General features: G+C 36.3%; 2 protein-coding genes across 2 annotated transcripts; both read right to left on the bottom strand.

The window, feature by feature from the left end:
* Positions 1-731: 731 nt before the first annotated feature.
* Positions 732-4,409, bottom strand: LOC134300044 (baculoviral IAP repeat-containing protein 5-like). Its single transcript, XM_062984671.1, has 4 exons — positions 4,203-4,409; positions 3,207-3,316; positions 2,586-2,703; positions 732-1,250 (listed from the first exon to the last, which is right to left on the bottom strand). Exons 1-4 carry the CDS (start codon positions 4,305-4,307, stop codon positions 1,161-1,163), a joined length of 423 nt encoding a protein of 140 aa, XP_062840741.1. The 5' UTR covers positions 4,308-4,409; the 3' UTR covers positions 732-1,160.
* A 3,051-nt stretch (positions 4,410-7,460) lies between these two features.
* On the bottom strand, positions 7,461-17,370 carry fscn2a (fascin actin-bundling protein 2a, retinal). Its single transcript, XM_062984674.1, has 5 exons — positions 16,548-17,370; positions 8,994-9,150; positions 8,667-8,788; positions 8,384-8,551; positions 7,461-7,822 (listed from the first exon to the last, which is right to left on the bottom strand). Exons 1-5 carry the CDS (start codon positions 17,368-17,370, stop codon positions 7,611-7,613), a joined length of 1,482 nt encoding a protein of 493 aa, XP_062840744.1. The 3' UTR covers positions 7,461-7,610.
* Between the last annotated feature and the right edge of the window lie 7,987 nt (positions 17,371-25,357).

Below are 25,357 nucleotides of genomic sequence, written 5' to 3'. Positions count from 1 at the left end.
GGTAGCATGTTTTGGGTTTGATTTCCATGTTCTTGTGTCTTTGTGGGTTTCCAGCAAGAGCCCAATATCCTCCTACAGTCCAAAAAATATAAGTTGGGTGAATTAGAGATACAAAATTGCCAGTAGCGTTATTTAACATCAAACTTTATCTGGCAATTTTATGGACGAGCCTGGGTTTAACGAATACCAGGAAAGTGTTACCTGCCTAGCTGCATTGTGCCAATTGTGATGAAGGGATACTGCTATGAGGTGGTTCTCAGGAGCTGACTTATGCCCTTCATCCAATAAAAGGAACATTTTCAGCAAACCAAGAAATTTTGGACAATCATATACTTCTAACTCTGTGGGAACAGTTTAGGGAAGGCCCTTTTCTATTCCAGCATGACTGTGCCCCATTGCACAATGCAAAGTCCATAAAGGCATTGTTGGGTGAGTTTGGTGTGGAAGAACTTGACTGGCCTGCACAGAGCACTGACCGTTGTCATGAAACACCTTTGAAATGATCTGTAACAGAAACTGTGAGTCAGGCCCTCTTGTTCAACATCATTGTCTGCTATGCCCTGCTATGGACTGGTGCCCTGTGCAGGGTATTCCTGCCTTGCTGACCTGCAACAACCCTGAATAGGATAAAACAGCTGATGAAAATGAATAAGTATTTTCAAATCCTACCCGTGTCTATAGACTGGTGATATAACAAACAACTCTACAAATCACACAATAAAAACATGGAGTCTTCCACAACTGCTTGGCTTTTATTTTGTTTCACATGAAAACCTGTTACTAAATGTGGCGTATGAGTGTTGATGTATCTAGTATGGATGTAGTATTAAATGCTGTAATGAAAGGAGAAATAACCTACACAATTTAGACAAAGACACAAAAATACTGTACACAAAACATAACATTAAACAAATTTAGTGCAAGTCTGCCAAAGTGCTAGCCACAATACAAAAGTCCAGTTTAGAGGATTTGGATGCATGAACAATAATATGAAAGCTTATAAGACATGTTTGAATGTAGAAAAATAAATCGTTGCAATATCATGGATACTGATCTTTTAGAAAATGACACAAAGCTTGAGAAAAAGTACACAGAAAGATAAAAGCATAGCTTTGGCAGAGTTCATGGCAGAAAAAAAACTAAAAATATAACGACTATAATCATCCCTCCATGGCTATTTTGATAATGTCAGCTCTTCTTGACTTTGCAGATTCTTCAAATTTCTCAATAACTTGTTTGCAGGTTTTTTTCTGTGAAAGAAAACAAAAGACATTTTCAAAGGAAAAATATCTCCATATACCCAGAAAAATGTTAATGCCACTGACATTTTTAATTTATTGTTAACCAGAAGCATGCAATGAGTTTCTTGGAAAACAAGACAATGCAAGTCACTGCCCACAGTATAAAACATGCCATTTGTCCCTACAGTAAGTACCATCCAGTCCAGGCAGTCATGGTTACAATTTTTTTATTACCAGATAATAATGATGTTCTTAGAAATACTTACACAATGAGCTTGACCATTCTTGTGTCCACATGAACAATAAATTATACCGTTAGTATTAAACAAGGCTCTTTGCATAGCAGGGGTTGTGAAAATGCAAGCCATCAGCCATCTTCCACATTTAGACATAGCCAATTATGTCCATGTAGATTCTCAGCATTTGGAAGTCATTGTTTTTCTGGTTATCACCAATGTTAAATGTCACCACAGATAGCAGAACATTCCTACTTAAAATCCTTGGTATTTCTGTGAATCCTTAGTGCCATTTATAAAGTCACATTTATAAAGTTTCTGCAGAAAAAAAATTTCTGTATCGTCAATGACCAACCTCAATGCTTGACTCTGGGGATAGTATTGTTCTCATCATATATTCTGCTTTTCTTACATCAGAAACTATATACTCACTCAAAATATTGACTGTTAAATACTGTAATTTTAGATGATATCATTCGATTTACCACTATTAAAAACAAAATGCCAGAAAAAAGCTTAATGGTTCTGTGTACATGTCACTAGTACAAGGCACTAGTACATGTCCTTTCTTTGATGTACAATTATTAAGAACATACCTTTTAATGCATTATTTTCTAAGCATTTATGATGAAAGCAGGAGGATTACTTAAGTGATACTAGTAAAGGTTAGTGTTAAAGGTTACTTCTTTTTTTTAAAAAAGGTACGACCTTAAATCTCAGGCTGCTTTGACTTATTGCATTAAAAATTTTGTGAATATTGCCCAGGTCTGTAAAATCAGGAAAAATGTTAAATTCTGCATCTGGTGCCATCCAATAGTGATAAAACATTTATCACAAGTAAATCACAAGTAATTTATCTCAAGTGTGTTTCATGTTGTGAGCAGAATTCCAATTACAATCCGTAATTACGATTCACTGACATTCAAATCCTAAAAAGCAAAGCCAAACAAATTGCCAACCAACACCTGTGCAGCGATCTTTACAAACCCTTGAACGTGACCAGAATAATAATGTACACATGAATAAAAAAAAAAAAACACATTAGTTAAACTGCTCTTTATGTACAGTGTAGATCTATAACAAGAAATGAAACATGACCACTACTCACAATGTGAAACTTCTGTCTTTCTTTTTGCAGCTTCAGAATCTCTTCCACGGTGAGCTCGTCCACAGTTTTTTTAAGCAGAATGAAATTGCAAGCTGGGGAGTGAGACTTGTGTTCCTTGCTGAAAAAAGAATGAATCAATAAACACCCAAGAGATCGTTTGTTCTCTCACTCTTAATTAAGGCATGGACCAGAAATGTATGTTACTACCCTAAGCTTGATTCTTTGGAATCCTTTAGAAAGTGAATTAATGAGAACTGAAGATCTCCATCAAGTGTGTTCAGGTAGCAAAATTGACCCACACTCATTGTCATTTACATTGTCTCTAGTGGGGTAAATTAGTAACTGTTATTACTGTCTTATGACAGTAATATGTTGATTTATTTATAAAGTATGCATTTATAAGCATAAACCAAAATGTGTTTTGTAAAAAGTATTTAAACACCCCAAATTAATAATACTAGTACGTTTTTGTTTCAATTTGATCTTTTTAAACAATTGTGTATACTTAAATACATCCTTTCTCTTTCATATCCATATTTACAAGGTAAGGCCAATACAGATGCACACTGAACATAAAAGCAGCACGAAGAATTCATAATTTGTGACATTTGTGTTACTTACACAGGGTCATCCTGAGGCTCCCAGCCCTCCAGCTCTTTGAAGCAGAAAAAGCATTGAGCCACATCTGGACTGTTGTCAGTTGGAGTGTGGATGAAACCAGCTTTGGCCATCTAAAATGTATAAAATCCAAAGTCAACATGGTCGTGTTAGGTTGTTTGGTACGGGTTTTTGTAAGAAACATGATCAGTTTTGTGGGTTTTTAGTGGATTTGTCTGCTTTGGAACCTGCTGAATGTTTTTGGTCAGCAGGTAGATTCCGATACTATGTAACAGTATTTAGGGTTGATTCATGTAGGGATGGTCACACAGATCTGACAACTCGTCTTTGCTTTTTACTGCATAATATTTAGTCAGCGAGTCATTCACTAAATAATCATTCACCCAGAGCTGTGCCCATGTCCTCACAGAGATACCATGTATCATTTAGCAGACGCTTTTATCCAAAGCGGCTTACACTACTGTGACAGCATACTGTCTAAGCAATTGAGGGTTAAGGGCCCAATAGTGACAACCTGGCAGGTGGGGCTTGAACCAGCAACCTTTTGATTACTAGTCCAGTAGCTTAACTGCTAGGCTACAACTGTCCCAAACACTAATAACAAGCCAGGCCTTGTAGGACTAGTAGGTAGAGCATTAGGCTATGAATCGGAAGACTGTTGGTTCAAATCCAGGCTCTGGGTATGTGGAACTGTACATGTGTGTAAATATATACAATGCGTGATATATATGGAAAACATGTCAGAACTTATTTGTTGGTCTCTTGACATTAACCCACAGGATACAAAACTGCAGATTTTCTCAGTTGCAGTTCACAGAATGTTATGTTGTAACTAAATTGACTTTAAGTAGATTAAAGGTTGTAAATAACCTGATATTAAACCTATTTGCTTCTTAATTTCAGGTTGCGTGCTGGTAAACAGTCTCCATGCTAATCTACTGTTTATACAGAAAGGATCCATGACTGGTTAACGTTATTCGGTAAGGAAAAAACACTTACATTCTCGGACGTACAGGCGCAGTCTTCATCAAACGGCCACCCGGAATATGTTGCTATTCTGTTCTCAAAGAAGTAAATTTTTAAATCCTCCTTCATTAGCTCCATGTTGTTTATATTATTCAATGCTGCGTTTACAGCGATCCGGCTCAAGCTAGCGCATCAACGAGCTGATGTTAGCGGCTGTTTGAATTTTGCCTCTTGGCAGATACGTCTAATCTGATTGGTTAAAATGTATTGCGTCATGACGTAAGGAAAAGAAACGTGCCATGGATACAGGGTTATAAAAAGAATTCAATTCGATTCGTTCAATCGGCTCCTTTAAATAGAATTGTAAACTCTTTTTATAATACGTGCTATTCATGTTATAATTACATACTTAGAAGGTTAAAATGTGTTCAAGACATAGACTTTGTCTAGCCGCAACAGACTCGGTATTTAAATAAACAGACTCAGATTTGGTAAAGTTTGCCGTTAAACGATTCAGCAAAAAGAACCGATTTAAAGAACGATTCGTTGACGAATCAAATGAAGCTTTTAACTTCATATGTAAACATTGTATGTTGTTCTGGGTGGCCTGGTGGCTCGGTGGGTAGCACTGTCACCTCACAGCAAGAACTGGGTTCGGTGTGGAGTTTGCATGTTCTCCCCATGTCTGCCTGGGTTTCCTCCAGGAGCTTCGATTTCCTCCCACAGTCCAAAGATGTGCAAGTGAGGTGAATTGGAGATACAAAATTGTCCATGACTGTGTTTGACATTAAACTTGTGAACTGATTAATCGTGTGTTACGAGTAACTACCGTTTCTCTCATGAATGTGTGTAAAACATGACCTTAAAATCCTAATAAATAAATAAATGTATGTTGTTCTGTTGTGACTCTTTTCCTTCCCATCTGGTGCAAATTTAAACAGCAATAAAATATTTCATATTCAATTTCTAATCAAGAAACATATTCATATTTTAACTGCAAATCACTTATCACACATATTCAGGTCTACACATAAATGGACCTACTTTAACATAAAGTATAATCTTGCTCCAACGTTAAAATGCTTCTGAAAACGTTGATTTCCTGCTGTGTTAAATTGTTGTTGAATGGTTGGTATTAAGGGTTCCACCTGGAGGGAATGGACGTGATCATCTGTGTGTGAAAGCTGCTTTAGCTTGGTATCGCTCTCCCTCAGCTCAGGAATCTACTGCTCCAGCAGACTCTGTGCTCAAGTAATTGCAACATTCTGCTGAACCTGGGTCAGCTCAGCCACCTCCAAGCGTTTCTCCCCAATGAAACGGATCCATTTGGCCAAAATCCTCTGACTCTCCTTCACTGCAGCCTGAGCAGAACAGCAGGTCACTTAGAAACATGATGAGCTCATGCTAGGAGAGTAAACACACTATTAAAGACACATTATATGACAAAAATATGCAGACAGCCCCTTTGGTTATTAGAATTGCAGAAGCATGTCTGTTTTTTAATGCAGTGGTGCATCAGGGACTGAAGGTCACTGGTGTTCAGTATTGGTTTTTGGCCTTGCCCTTAATGCCCTTCTCATTTAGTTACATATAAAAGCGTTTAAAAATCACTGCTTTCTATTTTTTTTATTTTGCCTACTGATTATTTTTTTATGTAATTAGGCTTGTACTCTTGGTCACTGACTGACTAAGCCAATCATGTCTGTGTAGATGCCCGGTCAGCTGATTGCACCACTGAGATGCAAATCTGGATCTCAGTAGTGATGGGCTAGTACAATAGATGGCTGCCACTCAATCACTTTTTACTAGTGTTATTAACCTTATTACTGCCAGTTCAGCAACAGGGGTCCTGTGCAGTTCCTGCTGTGTGGTGACTCACTATAAGTATAATGGCCATGAGTAAAATTACCCTATATGCCCCTTCTTAGGTCAGCATACATGTTTAAGTCTAAAAATAAAGTATAGGAGTATAGAGGGAGTGTGAGCTAATGCCCATGATGTCCAACAGTTTATTTAGAATCTTTCGTTCTGCTGCAAACGCTACAGCATTTAACTTTATTTCTATTGCTTTACTTTACTAATTTGACTGTAACAAAACCAACAAATAGGCCAAAAACTGCAAGATCAGTGCTTCTCTGTCATAGAATTAATAATTCACTGTTGTAGCTATTTTTGAGGCTGTACTTTTTAAGCATTCAGCAACTATCCTGTAACTATCCTGTGTTGTTTAGTTTTTGTGTCTGATGCACCTGCAAACTATTTAATCTCTTTGGAACTCTGTTAGTTGCATTATACTACAATTATCATCCACAATTGACAATTAACCTTTATCTATGTGAATTCTAAACTTGATTCCATGCACGTTTCAAAAAAGTTGGGACAGCAGCATGTTTGCCACTGTGTTTCAATACTTTTACTTATAACAACACTTAATCCCTTGATAATTCTCTTGGGAATTAAAATACCAACTGAGGTTTAAAAACAGAATTGGTATGTTTGTATATGAGTGCCCATGTGCTAAGGAATAGATGTGTTACTAAATGCAGTAAAGCTAAGCATGCTAATGAGATTAAAATCGACCCATGGCGGTTGTCTAGACACATGGAGCAATGCAAATTTTAGAATCATTCTGCTTAAGGTGGGCAGCTTGATTAAGTAAAGGCACTAAATCAGTGCAGTAATTGCAAACCAAGTGCAAAATAAGTATCAGGTAGTATCTTTATCTTAATCACCTAATTATTGCATGATTGCTTATTTTCTTAACATTCATAATTGGCACATCAGTATATTAATTTTGCTGTACAGATTCACAGGTCACAATGTATTAAATCATTGGTCTCAAGGCCTTATGAGGAGCTGACAGTGTATTTTTAGTGTGTATTTATTGTTAATGTATAACATACAAAACAGCTTTCATGTTAGCCAATGAGTAAGTAACCAAAATACATAACTTACTTGGCTTTTACGGTATAAAAAACAAACGGATGACATTTTCATGTTACGTAAAATTTTAATTGTAATTATAATGTTAAATACACAATAAACCCAGAAACTCTAGAAATCCAAATACACACCACAAGTCAAAACAACAACAAACACAAAAGTAAAACAGCAAACATAACATTGGATGGTTACATAAATTTTCTCCTTTGGCACTAAAAGTTTATCCATTATAATATTTCTATCTAGTTTCAGCATAAACTATTTTAGACAAGCAAGAGAAAGCGATAGGAAATGTGGGTCTTGTATAATATGTGGGAAAAATCAGTTTGAAACGTAACCATATTTTAGTGACAGTTTTATTACTAAATGATGAGTGTAAAAAAGAAAATTGACAGAAAATAAATAAATAAATAAATAAACTAAAGACTTTAGCTTTGTCATTAGAGTAACTCGGTCACAGTTGGTCCTCAGTGCGTCATTGAAACTGCATTAAACCAGTTAGAACTCCCACAGGCAGGTGATGTCCGGACTAGTAACATCACACTTGATGGTGCCACCCTGGTCAGAACGCACATACTTCCCACTACCTTTGCTCTTGATGCCCATTCGTCCATGCTCCAGAAACTCTAGGAAGAATTCCTCAGGATTGTCACCATCTGCCCCAACTGTGTCTGTGTTGGTGTTAATGAACCAGTACTTTCCATTTCCAGCTGTGGAAAAAAACAAATGCAGAATTGTAGAGTGCAGGTTAATAACAAGATGAAGAAGCTGATCGGATGCTTGATGAGATTTGATAACATCGCTTTAAGCAACTTTATAAGCTAATAACACAATCACTCATTCTTAGCAGGTGAAATTGCCTTCACAGCAATCAGCTACTGATGCTAGTGTTTTTGTGACAGGGCCATTACAACAGGATTATCACATTAATAGCTGTGTTTTGTTGTTTAAATGGTTAAAGCTACAATTTGTTTTTGTAATTATCATAAGCACATGGGCCTTTGGTAATGTCAGAAACCCTTGTCAGATAACACAGTTTGTCAATATAAAATTACTTTTTACTTGGCTTGACTTGACTTGGCTGCATCTACAAAAGCATGTTAAGACTACACAAAGTGCAAAAGCCAAATATTTACAACATCCAGAAATGCATTTCATTCATTTTGGATTAGAAATCATTAAAAATCCACCAAATGCCTTGACATACCCATTACAAGTGTGTCAGCTCCCTGAATTTGAGAATCTTTATGTTAACCCAACACTTTGCTTACATTTTATGTGGTAGGCACCATCACTGAAGAGCAACCAGAAGATATCATACACAGAGCGGTTGTTATCAAGTGTGTTGGAGGTTTTGTGGTGACAAACAAAGCCGTTCTCTCCTCGCAGGATCAGAATGGGGCGGTTGATCAGTTTCATCACAAACAGCTCATCCTCACCTAGAGGACATCAGGGAGACAGAGAGCTTCTTTTAAATGTGCTAGCAATAATGACATATAAATGAGATATTAAAAAAGCAATGCAGTATAACCATTGTGTCTGTTTTACACTCACCAACAGTATCACTGACTGCATGAAGCTGTCCATTTTTTTTGGTGCAAACATACTTTCCATTACTAGCTTTCATAGCTATTCTGTGCCCGCGCCATTCAATCTCAAACATAGTGTTGATTCCACTGTTAGGAAGTAAATAGATAATGCATTGGTTCTAAGCATATTTACATAAGTCATTATATACACATAAAACCGAATTACCTTTTGGTTTCATTTGTTTACCCTCTCTTATATCTAAGTGGGTGTGGAGGAGTGGTGATCAAATAAAACACATCTGGATAAGTGAAATCCATTTTAAATTTCAATAGCATTCAGACTTGAGCTTACATTTCCGTGGCTGTAGACTGGAGGCCTCCATGAGAGACGAGTTCCCAGTAATTGCCGTCTTTAGTTCTGAACATGTATTTCTTGCTTTCCTGGTCGATTTCCATTTGAAATGTCTCCAGATCTGTTTCTTCATCTTGATTGGCTGAGATGCTGACACCTGGATAAGATTACACAAAAAATATAAAAAATACACAAACCTGTGTCCCTGTGTACAAATCAATGCCCATGAAAACACGGTTTGAGGTGTTTGAGGTGAAGAAACTTCAGGCGTCCTGACCTTTAGCGGCTTTTAGTTAACCACATTAAAAACCTTTATGATAAACTGGAACATTGTGCTGGACTAGAAATTTTGTTTCTACAACTTGTGGTTATTCAACATAAAGGGCGTTTGCGAGATATGTTTGCACTGATGTTGGATGAGAATGCATCGCTCTCAGTTGACTTTCCAGTTCAACCCATATGGTGTTGCTGAGCAGGCAACTGTAGTTCCTCCTTGCTAAACTCATCAAAAGAGGTTTACATTTGCATTTTCAGCATTTAGCAGAAAATTATCCAAATTGACTTACAACTCTAATATCCAAGCCCTGCTCAAAGACAAAGACAAGAGGTAACCTGGCCATGGTGGGGCTTAAACCAGCAACCTTTTAATTATTATTCCAGTGTCTTAAACACTGATCTACCACTGTGTGTTTTTATGTTTTCAGGCACAGCCATGCAGGAACAGAATAGAACATCCTTCCCCAAACTGTTGCAACAAAGTCCATATAATTTTTTTTTTTTTAATTTTTATTCAATTAATTTTATAAACCTATAGCTCAATAGATTGTCAGATATTTTATTTAAGTATTCAGACATCAGATCGCTGGAGGAAGAATTGATTTATATGTAGTAGCTGAGTTTTATGGGCTTTGGCAACCCATGCCTGTTAAAAATCAATTGATCACCCAAATAAGTAAACAAATAAATTAAGAAAGAAAATAGAAAAAGAACATTTATAAATAAAAAATAACTTAAGAAAGACATATTTATTTTTTTGTTCCTTTGCTGCCTGCACCTGCTCTTCCATTGACTGCAGATCCTCCTCAGTAAAGAAACTTTAGTTTGTGCACTACAGTGCACTACAGACCTGCTGATACATGGTGTGATGCACTGTTTGCTGTGGTGACCTGTCAGGTTAGTCAGGTTGTATTTCACTTGTATGGTACACAGGATTTACACAGAAGTGCTGTTATACCAAGCATTGTATTTATTACAATGATCTCAGTGACCTGTAATCCAGTTGCATCCATTATCAACATCCATAAACATTGGGTATTGCAGTCCTTTTTACTGAATACGTTACACCTGCTGGCTTTCACGTGAAAACGTAGTTTAAGCAAACTTGTTTGCATTTAAACGCAGCTTAGAAAAAAAAAATGCTGCAGTATGGCCATTGTTAAAGGTATACTCAGCATTTTTTTTTGTGAAAGTAAGCTGAAACTAGATGTTTTAGAATGGAAAATATAAAAGTTACAGCTCCTTTTAGGGGGTCCTAAAGTTCTGTGTTACCACCAGGTAATGCAACAACTTACAGGGAGGAAGGGATCTGAAGGATTGTAGGTATTTAATTTAACAAATATCCAGTGATTTTTCTAGACTTCATTTTAAGTAATTTATTAATTAATTTAAAATGCTTAATTAATAAAACATTAAGGTGCTTTTTTGTCTTTTAAATCTTATGTGAAGGTACTTTAATATACTTTAAAGAATAATAATATATAAAGTATATAAATATATAACCTTTCTAATTACATGAAAATGTTTCCTATTGAACTGAACCACACTTGACTGTATACTATATTTAATGATTATTGCTGCAGGATGCATATTATACTGTCCAATACTACAGGGTAATGTATGCAGTACACATTATTTGCAAGTAAAACAAAAAATGCAGTATACCAGCACACAACCATCATCCCTTTTATGCTACCAAGCATGTCAATGCACATTATGACACCTTGAGGTTTAATCTTGATGCTGCAGAACTAACTGCCAACATCTTCTGAAAGCCTGTTACTAGCATAATCCTGCACATGCACCTAGGCACGCGACATTTGCTTGACGCTTTAAATCCCTTTTGGTTGGGATGTTAATCTGTCAGAGGGGCATCTAAGCAGCTTTAGTTGGAGATGCCCTATCAAAACCACAGGGGATAGGCAATGTGATTGAGTTTTAATGACTATCTTACACTGGGGACTAACATACTGGATGTGTTTTTCAAGTTGCACACTTTCCAAGTCTTAAGTAGTGGGCTGAGAGCTAGTGATATCACACCACATCTCCTAAGTTTAGTAGAAACTTAAATTTATGCTCTTAGAAAAGTAGCAGATTAAAATCTTAATTGATTCTCCTATTGGATTGCTTGATAAGTTGTGTTTTAATGACAGCTTTGTTTGCGTAATGGTGTCTGGTAACTGGCTGGCAATGATGTTATTTCTCACCATAGTGTTTTAAATGTATCCGTTTGTCAAAAAAGTTCAGTTGAAATATGCCAGCTTTCCATTTCAGAAGGCATCATTACTGTGATTATGTTGGAGTTGGGCATATTGGGTCCATTTGACTCATTGATCCATATACAGACCTACAGATTTGAATGATTTCCAGTTGTTTACACTAATGGACACCAATGTTCTGATGCATGCAAAGATGCTGATTATTAAAAATATCTTAAATAAAGAGTATTTAATGAGTCAACATTTTTTCACATGTGTATTAAGTACCATGAAATTCTTACTCATTTTCATGTGCAGTTAAACAAACTCACCCTATGATGTGTGAGCATCATGCTGTTTCACTAACCTACATGCCCTTCATCATACTACCATCATACTACTGTTTCTATTTGGTCAAAAACCCTAATTCACTATAATTTAAAAACAAAGAGTATAGAATTTGATTGAAAACTTGTCAACTGTTAAGAATGGGGGTGTATTTTATAAGCTTTTGGGGTTTGTGGCAGCCAGTTGGACAAGAAATACTGCATGTGTAGATGAGAAAAATGGATTATCTAAAAAAATTGCAAATTCTGGAAGCAAATTGTAACTGTCAGAAGAGAAACTAAAGCTGAAAAAAGGCTGGCTTCTTCTTCAGGACAATGATCCCAGAATACTTGTAAATCCATAAATCATTTTAGGAAAGGACAGCTGGAGCTTATTGGAAAGGCCATGACAAGCTCTTTAATATCACTGAGGTGGGTAGATGGAAAAATTTTAGAGAGCTACGTAACACTGTTTGCAAGTTGTGATATCTGTCAAACGTCGCTGAGCACTGGCTTGGTAGAGTGTCTGAACAGCAATCATTATAAAGGTGAAAAGGTTCAGGAACACAATTATTATACACTGAAATAGAAAAAAGCTACAGCGCCAAAGCAGACACCTTAAACATCCCTATCAGAACAACTGGATTAATAATTCTTAGATGGAAATCTTTTGGCAACACAAGTCATCCTTTGATAAGTGAACCACACAGTTTTACACTTTGCTCTCAGTCGAAAAAGAAGATAAAAGAGGAGCGAGCAGTCACCAGAAAAGCATTACAGAACAATATGAAAACAGCACTCCTTTGAAAAAACAACAGGTCTCTTTGTTTAGAACCTTGTGATGTTCGGTTGCGTCTTTATAAACAGAATAGGTACATTAAACATCATTAGGAAAAAAAGAATAATGCTTTTAAAGAATAAAGGCATAATTAAAGCAATGTACCAGAAGAGTCCAACTAAATCTGGATGTCTCAACAAGCCAGCAACCCCAAAGCCAAATATAACTCAAAACTGTTTCTAAAAGAATAAGGTAAGGTGTTTAACCTGAATCACATTAAACAAATATGAGTAATTTCAAAATTGTGGGGTTCATTAGGGATGCTTATTACCTTTTAATGTATTCATTCATTTATTTCTTATTAAATTAGGACAAAATGACAAGAAAATGGATTACAATTGAACAACAATGATGTACAAAGTTCAGTCTTACAATGTAGATATCTTTAAGCTTTGCAACCTAAGTACTGATATTATACATTTTGTGAAATGTGGATACATTTTGCTATTCATCAGTTGTTTAAGCATTTTATTGCTTATGAGTACATACTATACAAAATATTGTTACATAATATGAAAAAGCATCAACAGACATTAATGCAAAGCAAAACCTTTAAAGTACCTAATTAATGATATTTAGTATAAATTCTGCAAAATGCTTTTGTAATAGAGGAAGAGAAAATGAAAAAGCTACAAAACAGGCATGTTTATGTGTGAAATAGTGGCAGTTCACTGAGTATTTCACTGGTTTTCAACAGGTGGGGCACTACAGTTACCAAATTTGGTCTTGCAGCCTGCACAAATACATAAATATATACATAAATATATAAATACAAAGGTCTGTAATACAGTAGTGTGGACCATATCATCACATATCCTGATCTGCATACTGAGAACCAGTGCTGAGAGTATAGTGTTGAATATAGAACAGGGTTCTATAATTTAGTACCTGCCATATTGTAAGCAAGGGAAAGAGGCCGTTCTAAACCTACAGTTTCAAGCAAAAGGTAACACAGATTACAACTGAGTACCTGTAATAATACAATATCATGGTTATAAGCATGCCAATACATCTCTGGGTATGTTGGGTGATTTATGTGTAGATTTGATTTTTAGTCCGAGCAGTGCAGAGACATTTCTGATGTGCTAACTGTGCATAAATACACTTACTTTCCACTTTTATGTACAAACTTTGTGTATCTTTGCTTTAATGATAAACGTTTTAATTTGCATTTGCTTGCATTTCTTTTAAACAAATGAGTAACTTATGTTAAGCTATAGTTACTGTAAATACACATACGATGGTCTGATCTATAAAGTTCCTACTATTAGGTTCCTATAATCTTGATAAATCATTTTTTGAGGTAAAGTCACCATTTTAAGTTATGCTGAGCAAACTTAGTGCATCTATTCTAACAGATATTAATTCTGACTTTATTTGGTAAATACATACATAGGTGTAGCATTAATTTAATAAATACAAGCTCTTTTGTCCCGTTTTTAATTCTGTTGCGGATTTAAATGAGTTGGAAAGAAAGATCATCTAACAAAAATGAGACGGCAGGTGCAAAATCAGTATTTGAATTGACATCAGCCTATATTTTGCATGAGTGGGGTTTTTTTCCACACATGCAAACCCTCGGTGAATAGAACCCAAATAGTTGTAATAGGTCACACAGCTGGGTTACAAAAACGAAATACTTGCCATATCATTAGTGAAATGCTATTGGGTATAGTTGCAATTTGTTGCTAACAGTAATATAATGTTGACAGAAAACAGTGCAGCTCTTTTTTTAATTAGCATGGTTTCAGAATGACTTGGATCAGATATTAAATGGTTTACTACCTACATACAATGTAAACCATTATATTTACAACTCTTCATATAACTGACAAGGCTTGCATATAACAGAGCTAAAATAAGCACCAATGTTCTCAATACCCTTTCCATTCTGCCTTTTTTGTACTCAACAAAATGCAGTTCGGAAGCTTGTTTTGCTACAGGGTTCTATACCTATCCCATTATCTTATTACTCCTAAGTAACGTGTGGTGCTGGCATATCATTTATATTAGTACAGAATAAAACCGCAGACCTTAGTAAGATAGGTCCACTGATACGTGCCCGAAAAAGCAACTAAATTTCACTCTGTGCTCTTAGTGCTAATGGTTCACTGCAGTGGTACCGTTGTGTGTTGTTTAATGGATAAAGCAAAAACTGAACTAAAGAACAACTACAATAAAAATAATTTTGATGGAACCGTGGTGAAGCAGATAGTGTTGCAGTGCCTCACAGGATCTCAGGTTCAAGTCTAGAACTGAATTCAAAAGATGGTAAAGTGTTGCATAAATGTGTTATTTGTATTGCATTTAAGACTGCAATAACTATTGTCTGTTACCAGTGTCATAATAGCCAGGATATTAATATTTAATCATCAGAATATTTCCTTTTACTTGAGAATGCAATTTTGTATCTAAGTTTGCACTTTGAATTTCCCAAAATTCACCAAATTAACCACAGTCTAGCTCAGATGTTTTCAAACGTGCACATGGAGATACTGCCCACACTTATAGACTCTTACAGATCTTTTATTAAAATACATTGATGCATTAGTACAGACGTATTGCACTGATGCAGCCCTTTGTGGCCCCACTGAAGCTGTAAATCAGTGGTCTAGCTGTTTTCCAAACCAGCTCTTGGTCTGCATGGTCAGTAAAACCATTCACCTCCTTCTAGTTCCCAAAACAAAAATACCAAGCCATCAAGAACACTGACTACCTGCATTACCTCTGATGACATACACAAATTTACTGGTTTACATGAATTTACATGGAAACTCTGTAGGGGTGTAGAAAAAAAGGCATGTTATTAAAAAGATATCCCAGAAACACTGGTCGCAGGGTTGGGACACCTTCTGGACAGAGTGCCAGACTTACTTACTAAATCATTTGTTTACACCTAGGGGTAATTAAAGTTAGTCTATTAAATTACTGACATGGGAGGAAACTGAATTACCCGGAGACATTCCAATAAGCCACAGAAAATTCTAAAAGTCTACACACACAGTAACCAGAAGTGGGATTAACATCACTTTATTGTTAAATAAATGTTATCCTTTTTTACATTGGCTTGTTGAGTAATTTTAAAACACCTAACACCTTTGTGATAAACTGGAACGTTAATTGTGAGTTAGGTCTAATTAATGGTCATTTGACTAAATGAGAATTGCAAATTACAACAGACACACCAAAATTTTGTGGAAAGCTTTACTAGAGAAGTGGAGGCTGTCTTAGCCGAAAACAGGGGCAAACTCCCTAATAATACTGCACACACACACACACACACACACACACACACACACACACACTATTGTGTGTTTCTCTTTATAGGTAAACGTAATATTTTTATTTTGTTGACCTATTATCAGCATTAAATATTTTGTGCTAAAATGCCATCTGCTCCATCCATGTCACCAGTCACAAAATGTATGGGGAGGGTGTTCCTCCCAAAACCGCCGCTGACAATCACATAGTGACAATCACATAATCACAGTGTTAATCAAGTATTTGTCTTAATATTTTACTGCAACTGAACACATTTCGGACACTGAATTCAGAATGAATTCATTGCCATTTTAACCAGCCCTGTCTGCACCTTACTTTTTTTTTTAATGCACTTATTTTATAAAGGGTGGAAATAAAAATGTTCATAAAAACAGATTTGAATAAAACGTAAGGAAAAAAAATTGAGTTGATTAAATGCAATTCCACAACAAACCATTAACATTAAACTTTGTGTGCCACTAGTCAATATACAGTAGATAACACTTCTAATCTGCACAGAACAACAACACTCTTATTTAGGAAAATGTCCTTATTGGAGAATCGGTGTAAAAACGCATCCTTGAACTGACAATACATGACCTATGTCAGGTAGCCTATTATACATGTGTGCTTGAAAATAATGACTGGTTATTACCTTGACGAGTGGATACAAATCTTTTGTTGGCTCCCACGAAAACCACTTGTGGACGACTCTCTTCTAGGTCAAACAGCTCATCCTTGGCTGGTTTTGTACACTTCCCAGACTTTAAGGTGCCTGTAGGACCCGTTGGGGTGAGATACTTGCCATCGTTATCTTTGAAAGCCAGCATACTTGACCTGAGCACCAGCGTGTATTCTGTGTCAGGCCCAAACTCATTTACCAGGTTGCCGCTGCTACTGAGGAAGCGGTTATCACAAGTCTTCAGGCAGTATTTGCCCGCCATGAAGACTAGTGTAATAAGGGAGCCCACTCCCCACGGAATGTTGCTAATGAAGGAAATTTCAGTTTCTGAAGCAGACAGGCGTGCATAGCGCTTGCGGGACGCACTCAGCAGGCTGGCCTGAGGATGGTGGGCCAGATGAATGGCCCACAATTCGGCTTCTCCACTTGTCTGAGCGAAGCAGGTCACACGATCTGATGAACCTCCCAAAAAGCGCAGAAAAGGCTCTGACTGCAGAGCCCATCGACCATCTGATTGAGCAATGAGCAGGAAACGGCAGCTGTTGTTTGGTACCTCTAGTTCACAATTCACATCACCATCTTTGTTTGTGGACAGGTAACGACCCAGGGAACTGCGCAGGAAGACCACATTACCCTCCTGGTCACCATGTTCCAGAGTCCAAAGTTGTTTCTTCTTCATAGTTGTGGCGGATGCGTTTACCTTGAAGCCAAAAGTCTCAGCGGTGAGGTATTGGCTCTCATGGTTGACGAGCCCAAATTGGAGCTTTAAAGGTTTGCTTGTTCCATTAGGAGGCATTTTGATCAAGAAATCTCTGCAGCTTGATGTTAGGACAAAGTCCTTTAGAAGTTTTTTTGGTCCTTTGCTCCTAGACTTTCTCACCCTTTTGTCCACTTAGTAATTTTTGTCACCTTTTGAATTTCCTCAAAAAGCTATCTCACAGTTTTATGTGTTATATTTCTTTACAACAGTGTTCCTGCACAGATACCTGATTCCTAATAAGCTAGGATTAGACTCAGCAGGGCATCATACCTCAATCCTGCAAGTCACTGACGTCACCCACCATGTCTCTGGCTCCTCCTTTTCTCCATGAAGGGCTTGCTTTTTTTTTTTTGTGCTTTTTTCTGTACGCCCTCCTCCTTTCCGTGTTCTGCTTTTCAGATACTTGTCTTGATTGACAGCTTTATTCATCTGAACAATTTGCTTTCCAGCATTGTGTGGATGAATCAGGATGAATCAAGATTCCTCGATTCTTTGTGGATTCATTACACTGGAGTACAGTTGTTCATGATTTGATCCACTATTGTACATTATATGGCAGCTGGGTAAATGTTTACTATACAGCACCTGTACTGCCTGTGTGTGTGTGTGTGTGTGAATATAGCCTTTCTCTTTAAATGCAGGAGTCATACCTTTCTCCTGTAGGCTGTTCTCAGATTTTGTCTGAAATTTGTTTCTACTTTGTCTGTGCTCTTTTTTTAAAGGTACCACTTTTTCTTCCATATATGTCACTGCTCTAACTGCATTCTGACAAATTTGGCAATTCACACGTCAGTGATTGTTTTGTAGCGAGGTAAGACAGAGTACAAGAATAGACTATTTCTCTGCATCTTATTTTACTATGTGCACATTAAATCTTGAATATAAAACATTAAAAACTTGTGTCACAAATAAACCTGTGACCCTTGCAGTATGAAAATAGCCACCCAAGTATCCATACATGAGCAAATTCAGTCCAAAGATGATAGTTTTAACAAATATAAAAAAAATAAAAAATAAAAAACACCTCCAGCCCCAGCTCTGATTGATGTGTATTTACTTTAAAGCAACAAACATGACCACTTTTACTGATTTTTGTAAATGTACACCAATTATTAATTCAATGTTGTTGTTTTAGGACCAACCTGATTTTGACCAACACAAAGTTCAAAGGACTGCACCCGTCATGGTACGGGGTTGTGTTGGATGAGGAGGTGCTGATCTACTAGTCTAGTCTATGCTCCATGATTTACAATTAAATATAAACACCAGGTCGAAATTAAACAATGTTAAAATGTTTTGACTGGAAAGGACATTAAATATGCTTATTTTTATCCTGGTGTTTATCACTTCTAGACATCACTAGAGCTTGTGCTGCCCGAACCATTATGGATTTCTCACTGGATTTGCTAACATTTGGTAGCAAACGGTTAAATGGTTAAACAGATTCTTTGATTTTCTTCAAATTGTCTCCAAATCTTAATCTATCTAGATGAGGGTGTGTAAAATTGGTATTTGTAATTTAGTCACACAATAATTTCTTTTGATGTGTGGTTTTTTAATTATTTTACCCACTACCTGTATGTTCACTATTAATAATCTAATCTAATAATCATACTGACAATATTTATAAGCCATGATCATTTAAAAGGTGTAATATGATTCAGTTAAGTCAGTTGGCTTATTTGGGTAAACAGAATCTTTAAATGTATTTTATCTATATTTGATTAATAGTTCACCAGTATTCAACACTGATTTTGGACCCATTAATATGTGGATTGTACAATAATAAAAGTATGCTTTAAATCAATAAAGACAAATAATAACTGAGTAATATAGTATGGTAATAATAGCCAACAGCATCACTGATGGCTCATCCTCTAAATACTCTGAACTCTGTGTCCTGCAGGTGGGTGTGTTTGTTGTATTGTAGTTGCAAATGTACAAAGCTGCATTAGACTACAAAGACTTTCTATTGTTCTCTCTAACAGATTTTGTTATATATGTAGTAAAGTACAGTAAATATCAAATCAAGTGAATATATTTTCACTTAAATGTACAAAAACATTTTAAAAATGTAATGTATAAAAACTGCTAAAACAATCAAACTAATCAATGAATGATTATATTTGTTTAATACACAATAAACCTTTCCTCAGTAAGAGACCATTAGAAAGGATCCATTATCAGCTGGCTATATAAAATGGGCACTGTCTGTGGTTATCACAACAAAGCCTGTCAAAGCTCTCTTAAAATTGCATTCATTATTTTCTATTTAAATTAATCACGTCCACAGACTCACTGGTGAGTCCAAAATCAACAGAAAAGGTACACCTGACACAGAGGTGATTCTACCTGCTAACTTATCTCAAAAGTTAACCTGGATAATATGTAAAACAACATCTAGGTAAGTCAAAGGCATTTAGGAAAGAAGTGCTATGGGCTGATTAGTTAATGTTATATGAGTAAAATAATTCGCTGCAGAGGTTGTTTATTTCCAAATTGTGATGAAGCATCTTCATTTACATTTTTACATTTTACATCTTCAAAGCTTTGGATCTGGTTTAAGCCGTAATGCCCAAAATGTCAAGCTCAAAGCCATATGTCCACATATTTTTGCCCATATTCTCACCTTCTGGGCAATACTGAACCACTATGTTAGACTGAACTTAGCACAAAGATCCTGTAGGACAATTTATCCTGAATATGACTAAATATACACAAATCTACTGCTAAATGCTATCTGCAAACTGAATCCAAAATACTGTGAAACAAGACAATTCCATATTAATGGACATAGATTTGAAATGGGATGTTCAACAAGCTCAGTGTCAGGTGTCCACATATTGTTTGTACTTGGTTAATTCTCTCCTTTGCATCTGAGCAATACTGGAACACCATGTTAGACTAAACTTCCTGCAGGACTAATCTATCCTTAATCTTCCCTGAAGTCTAACGGCTCTGGGACACAAGGTCAATAAGTAAATCCTTTTATGCATTTAGGCTTGGTATGGCATGTTTAAGCTGCAGTAAAGATTCAAAAAATATTTTTAAAAAAATCAAAATAAAATAAAATAAACAAAGGAAGATCCCAAAATTGCCCAAAACAAGAGCTACCACTTCAGTCTCACAACTAATTTCTGATGATAATTTGAGGCTTTAACACTGTATTCTAATCTAAGGTCAGAGTATTCTATTCATTACACAAGTTGTTATTCATTTCATGTCATGAAAAAAATTCTCAGTCACCTGCTTAGAGTTTTACCTGAATTACTGAATACATAAGTAAATAAATGCAGATCCAGTTTGCAGTGGGGTTCTGCACCTACCACATTCATCATGTAGTTATAGAAATAATTATAAGAATAATAGAATAATAGCAGCCAAGATACCAAGGTTCTTTCAAATTGCTAAATTAGAGGGACTGTAGACAGTGGAATTAGCCCTTATTCAGCCATTCCATGAATTCAGCTTCCCTGTAAAAAATAGCTTCAGTGTTTCTACAAAATCTTGACAATATTTAACATTATTATTTTCCACAGAGAAATGTCCTATTAAAAATCTCTTCACATGCCTCTCACTAAAGTCCTGTTATTACTCTTCAATTATATGTAAGTAATGTAAACAAGCCTGCTGAAGTCTAAAAAAAAGAAGTTTTAACCTGCATCATAAACCCATCTGCACTGCCAGGGTTGCTTGCAATAATTACAATAATTATAAAAAGAAAACTTGCACTACAAACAATTAACCAAACATTAATATGTTACTTAGTAACACAACCATTTTATCCTCCAGCACTGTTTTATAATAGATTTACTGTAAATTCTTATTATTAAGCTCGGTCATGTATTTACTTTATGTTTATTTAGTGCAAGTAAGGCCACTTACCTCGTCTCTCACACAAATACTTTGTGTGCATACTCACAATGAGTAATCATAACCCAGTTGTACAAAAAAAGCTGGGTTGACAGAGACAGTCTGTGGTGCGAGACCATTTAACCACAGCTGCATTTGCTGGGTTTTGCTGCTTTGGTAATCATATTTTATAAGACAGGCCCCTACAGCAGCCTCTGTTTGTGTTCAGTTTGGAATAGACATTTTGTTTCCACTATTGCTTCAAAGATATTTGTAACATTTACAAGTTAACAGTCTGAATTGTTAGGGGTTTTTAGGATTTTGTGAAATAAACTAGCACTGGTTTGGTACATTTACATGCACTAAACCATGGGGTGTGTGTAGGACAGACAAATGTGTTAAAGTGAAGCAGAGAAAGCAGAAGAAACAGAAGAAGGTGTTTGAATTGCAAAGCAGCAGAGCTGCTCTGGTTTAAAATCAGGTCAATCTTTCTTGAGTAAAGTATTTGCTTAAGAATAATACCAATAATAAGTGCACTGTAAAGATTCTGCTAAATATTGTCACCCTGAATGTATTTAAGTTCATTTTAATAATTTATACTTAAGTAAAATAAAATATTCTCTAAGTAAAATGATAATTTTGGAAATTAGTATACATTTTAAATTGCAAAAGTAGCTTATTTAAATTTATTTGCAAATACATTAACTAAGTCCTAAAGTAACCTAAAAAAAATATATCAGTGTAGATCCTTCAAATTCTGTATGTGAGGTAGATTGTCCTACAGTGCATCTTGGTGCCACGTCTGCTACAGGTAAAACATGCATGTGTGCCTTGGCCATCCACATGACATTAGAGAAAAGAGCAGATAGTCCCTTTTTCCATTGCTCTGATGTCCGATCCCTATCCCTTGTGACCACTGTAGGTGTACAGGAGTTGTTTGTAGCTCTCTGAATGGTCTGAGACTCACAGTCCACAGCACAGAAGAGTTTGGTTTAATGTGTGTCCTGACACATTTCCCTCAACACCAGTATTATCATTATCTGCAATTTGAACCACAGTAGCACTTTTGTTGGTCAGTACCAGATGCCATAATCATGTCCTCTGGCATAAATTAGTCCTGGCTGCATAACAACCTGTTGATGGTTTGTGGCTTGTTCCTCATCAGAACACTGTTAAAGACAACTGAGTTGTAGACACGTCTCAGGAAAAATTAAAGCAAACAGAATGCCTGTCTCTCCTCTTAGTTCCTTGACAGAATTCTTAAGTTCTGATAAACAGTAGCAGCGTTCTGGTCACCATTCTGTTTCGAATTTTTAACTGATGGCATAGCAGCTTTATGGACATTTTTAGCTGTTGCCAGTTTCCTCAGTCTTGTATAATTGGTGAGCCTTTGGCTTGTAACTATCTGGGCTTATTTGTTTCTTTTTGAGGCTGTCCATTGGTTTGCAAAAGGCCCACACGTGTGTCTATAAGGGCGCACAACTTTACTATATTGTCAGGACAAAAACCCTTTGCTTCCCGCATTTCTGTGGGATTACGAAGCATTGAGAGCAAAGTTTCTGTAATATATATTTTTTTAATTTCCCGATTAAGTCTCCTCGTATCTGGTTTTTCATAAGGCGCACACCATCCAGTGACAATCTGTGTTTTTGTCATTGCCAGATTACCCGCATTGTACATGTGCTGAATTTACCTTACTTGTCAAGGTTCATAGAGTAACTAAATAAGGACATAAGCTAGAGCCTATGCAAACCACTTAAAAAACAACAACAGTGAACCAAAATCACAGCTTATATTTACAATATTTAAAAAGAAATGCAGTTTACCCTAAACTAGCTTATTTTTCATGTAAATGTTTTATTTCGTCTAGTTTAAAGAAGGCATATATTATTATTATTAACCTAAACCTTGTGTAGTATGTATAAATATGTAATATATTACATTTACTACTTGTAATTTATGTGAAATCTATTTTCTCATGTTTAGTTCAACCCCAAAAGGCTTTGCTTTGTTTTGTGGAGAAAAAGTCTCGGAGGGTTACAGTCAAATTTTGCAAGAACATTTCCATAGAACTAAAAGGATGATGATGGTGTTGCTGCTCTTTTATCTTAAATTCAGGTCAACTCAGGTTTTAAATTAATTCTAGGAAACACAGCAGTGTGCATAAATAATACAGCCCCCTCATCTAATACTGCAGTAATGAGAAAATCTCCTTTTGTTGTTGCTATTGCAAATTACCCAGCACTATACTAGGGCTGAAATTGGTTAATGTTCCAGTGCAAGGACTACAGGGTAGAGACATAGGGAAGGACTCAGACTTTGTCAAAACAACACCAGAAGCAACAACAACAAAACTAGTGAGCGGAAACTGTTTGGACAATAATTTAGTAAATAATGCAGTATTAGCCTTAAGTTTCTTTACCATTCTCATGTTGTTTTTAGTATTATCAGCTACCATGTTATGCTTGGCAGAGTCTGGAAAGGATTACTAAGCTTGTTTTTGATGCTTTAGGACTACAGCAAATCTTTAAATAAAGAAAACCGGGAACAGTGTTGAATCTCATCAGAAAGTGCTGGCCTACAGGTATTCAAGGGTGCATTGGCAGCTTGTCCAGAAAGTCACAAAAGAACCCAGATAAACATCCAAGGAACTGCAAGCCTTGTCTGTCTCAGATAGTATCAGCATACATGCTTCCACCTTTGAAATAAGACTGGACAAAAATAGCTTTTGTAATGGATTTTAAGTGGGAAACCAGTGCTAACAATGAGGTCTATAAAGGCTCATGTCACAATTAATGACACCACTGTGGTCCTAGGCCTTTTGGAAATGAGGTTATGTTCTTTGGACTGACAAATCAAAAGTGAAACTTTGTGAAAGACATGGGTCCAATAACATCTGTGTAAAATACATTATATCCATAAGAACTTTATATCAACAGTCAACAGTCATGGTGATGGTAGTATTGGAATGCTTTGCTGCTTTATGGACTGGGCCACTGGCAAACATAAAGGAGCATTTTCTGATAGTTTAGGTTTTTGCTGGCAGAAACAAAATTTATTTTGTTGATTATTTAGTGAACACTCCTTTGTTCATTGCTCCTTTACAAACTTGGACAAAAAAAGCCATCCCACTCCTAACTGAAGTTGATTTTAATCACTAACAGTAACAAGGAGGGTAGCACCGCGTCACTCTGGGGTAGCTGGCTCATCCTGGGTGCTTCTACCAAAAAAAAAAAGCTGAATAATGCTGCGACAACAGATAAGTTTCCAGAAAAAATAAAGGCTGTCGGCATCTGCGTCGACAGAAAACTGAACCAGATTAAGAGCAGCGTAATTGTTCCAAAAGAATGTTTGTGTGACTGACTTTGTTTTTAAGCTGTCCCATGCTGACAGCTGACTTAAAACCAGTTTAAAAGTGAAATCAAGATATAAAAGCTATGGTTTGACTTGGTATATTTCTAAACTTCATAAATATCTATCTGAATAACAGTTAGAATCAGCACATATCACTCAAGTAACCACCACAGTCGCTGACCATGTTAAATTCTCACTTTTGAAAATTGCAACTCTGGACACTTTGCATATTTATTTACATGTCATGCGTGAGCACAGACAGACCCGAGGTAATGCTCAACCACCTGCTCTTTTGGTCTCTAAACATCTTTTTGCAAACATCTTTTTTTCCTTTTTTAAAATTTTAGGGAGAGATGCCCTTTTTCGCTTATGCACCTGCCCACCAAAATGTCCGTGCACGCCCCTGTACATAGTAATGAAATGAGGATAGTGGTATTACTGCTTACATTTAGTTTGACCCAGATTTGATACTTAATTTAAAATAAAGTCTAGAAATACTGAGTACAGTGGATTCAGAAAAGTATTAAGACCCCTTGAATTTTTAGTGTACTTTGTGTTGTGGATTTCATTTAAGTATTTAAATCCCATTTTCAATACTTACAGCTTCAAGTCTTATTGGATGAGTCTACTCATGTTTTGCAGACCTAGATTTGGCCAGTTTACCCCATACATTGACTCTCAGTCAAAAGCTCTGTCAGATTGGATCCGTCATCTTCAGGTTTTTCCACAGATGTTCTATGGTCGAGTTTTGAGTCTGGGCTTTGGCTGGGCCACTTAAAGAAATTTAGGAACTTGCCCCAAAGCCACTTTTTTTTCT

Source organism: Trichomycterus rosablanca, chromosome 22, assembly GCF_030014385.1.
Source record: "Trichomycterus rosablanca isolate fTriRos1 chromosome 22, fTriRos1.hap1, whole genome shotgun sequence".
Taxonomy (NCBI): Eukaryota; Metazoa; Chordata; class Actinopteri; order Siluriformes; family Trichomycteridae; genus Trichomycterus; species Trichomycterus rosablanca.
The sequence above is the reverse complement of the archived record's forward strand: the minus strand, read 5'-3'. Positions and strand labels throughout refer to the sequence as shown.

Coding starts and splice junctions, on each gene's coding strand:
- LOC134300044 (XM_062984671.1), bottom strand. CDS start 4,307: ATGGAGCTAATGAAGGAGGATTTAAAAATTTACTTCTTTGAGAACAGA. Junction 2,704..3,206: donor GAGCCTCAGGATGACCCTGT/GTAAGTAACACA, acceptor TTCTTTTTTCAG/CAAGGAACACAAGTCTCACT. Junction 1,251..2,585: donor AAAGACAGAAGTTTCACATT/GTGAGTAGTGGT, acceptor TTTCTTTCACAG/AAAAAAACCTGCAAACAAGT.
- fscn2a (XM_062984674.1), bottom strand. CDS start 17,370: ATGCCTCCTAATGGAACAAGCAAACCTTTAAAGCTCCAATTTGGGCTC. Junction 8,789..8,993: donor CAGTCTACAGCCACGGAAAT/GTAAGCTCAAGT, acceptor ACTTCCTAACAG/TGGAATCAACACTATGTTTG. Junction 8,552..8,666: donor TGCAGTCAGTGATACTGTTG/GTGAGTGTAAAA, acceptor GATGTCCTCTAG/GTGAGGATGAGCTGTTTGTG.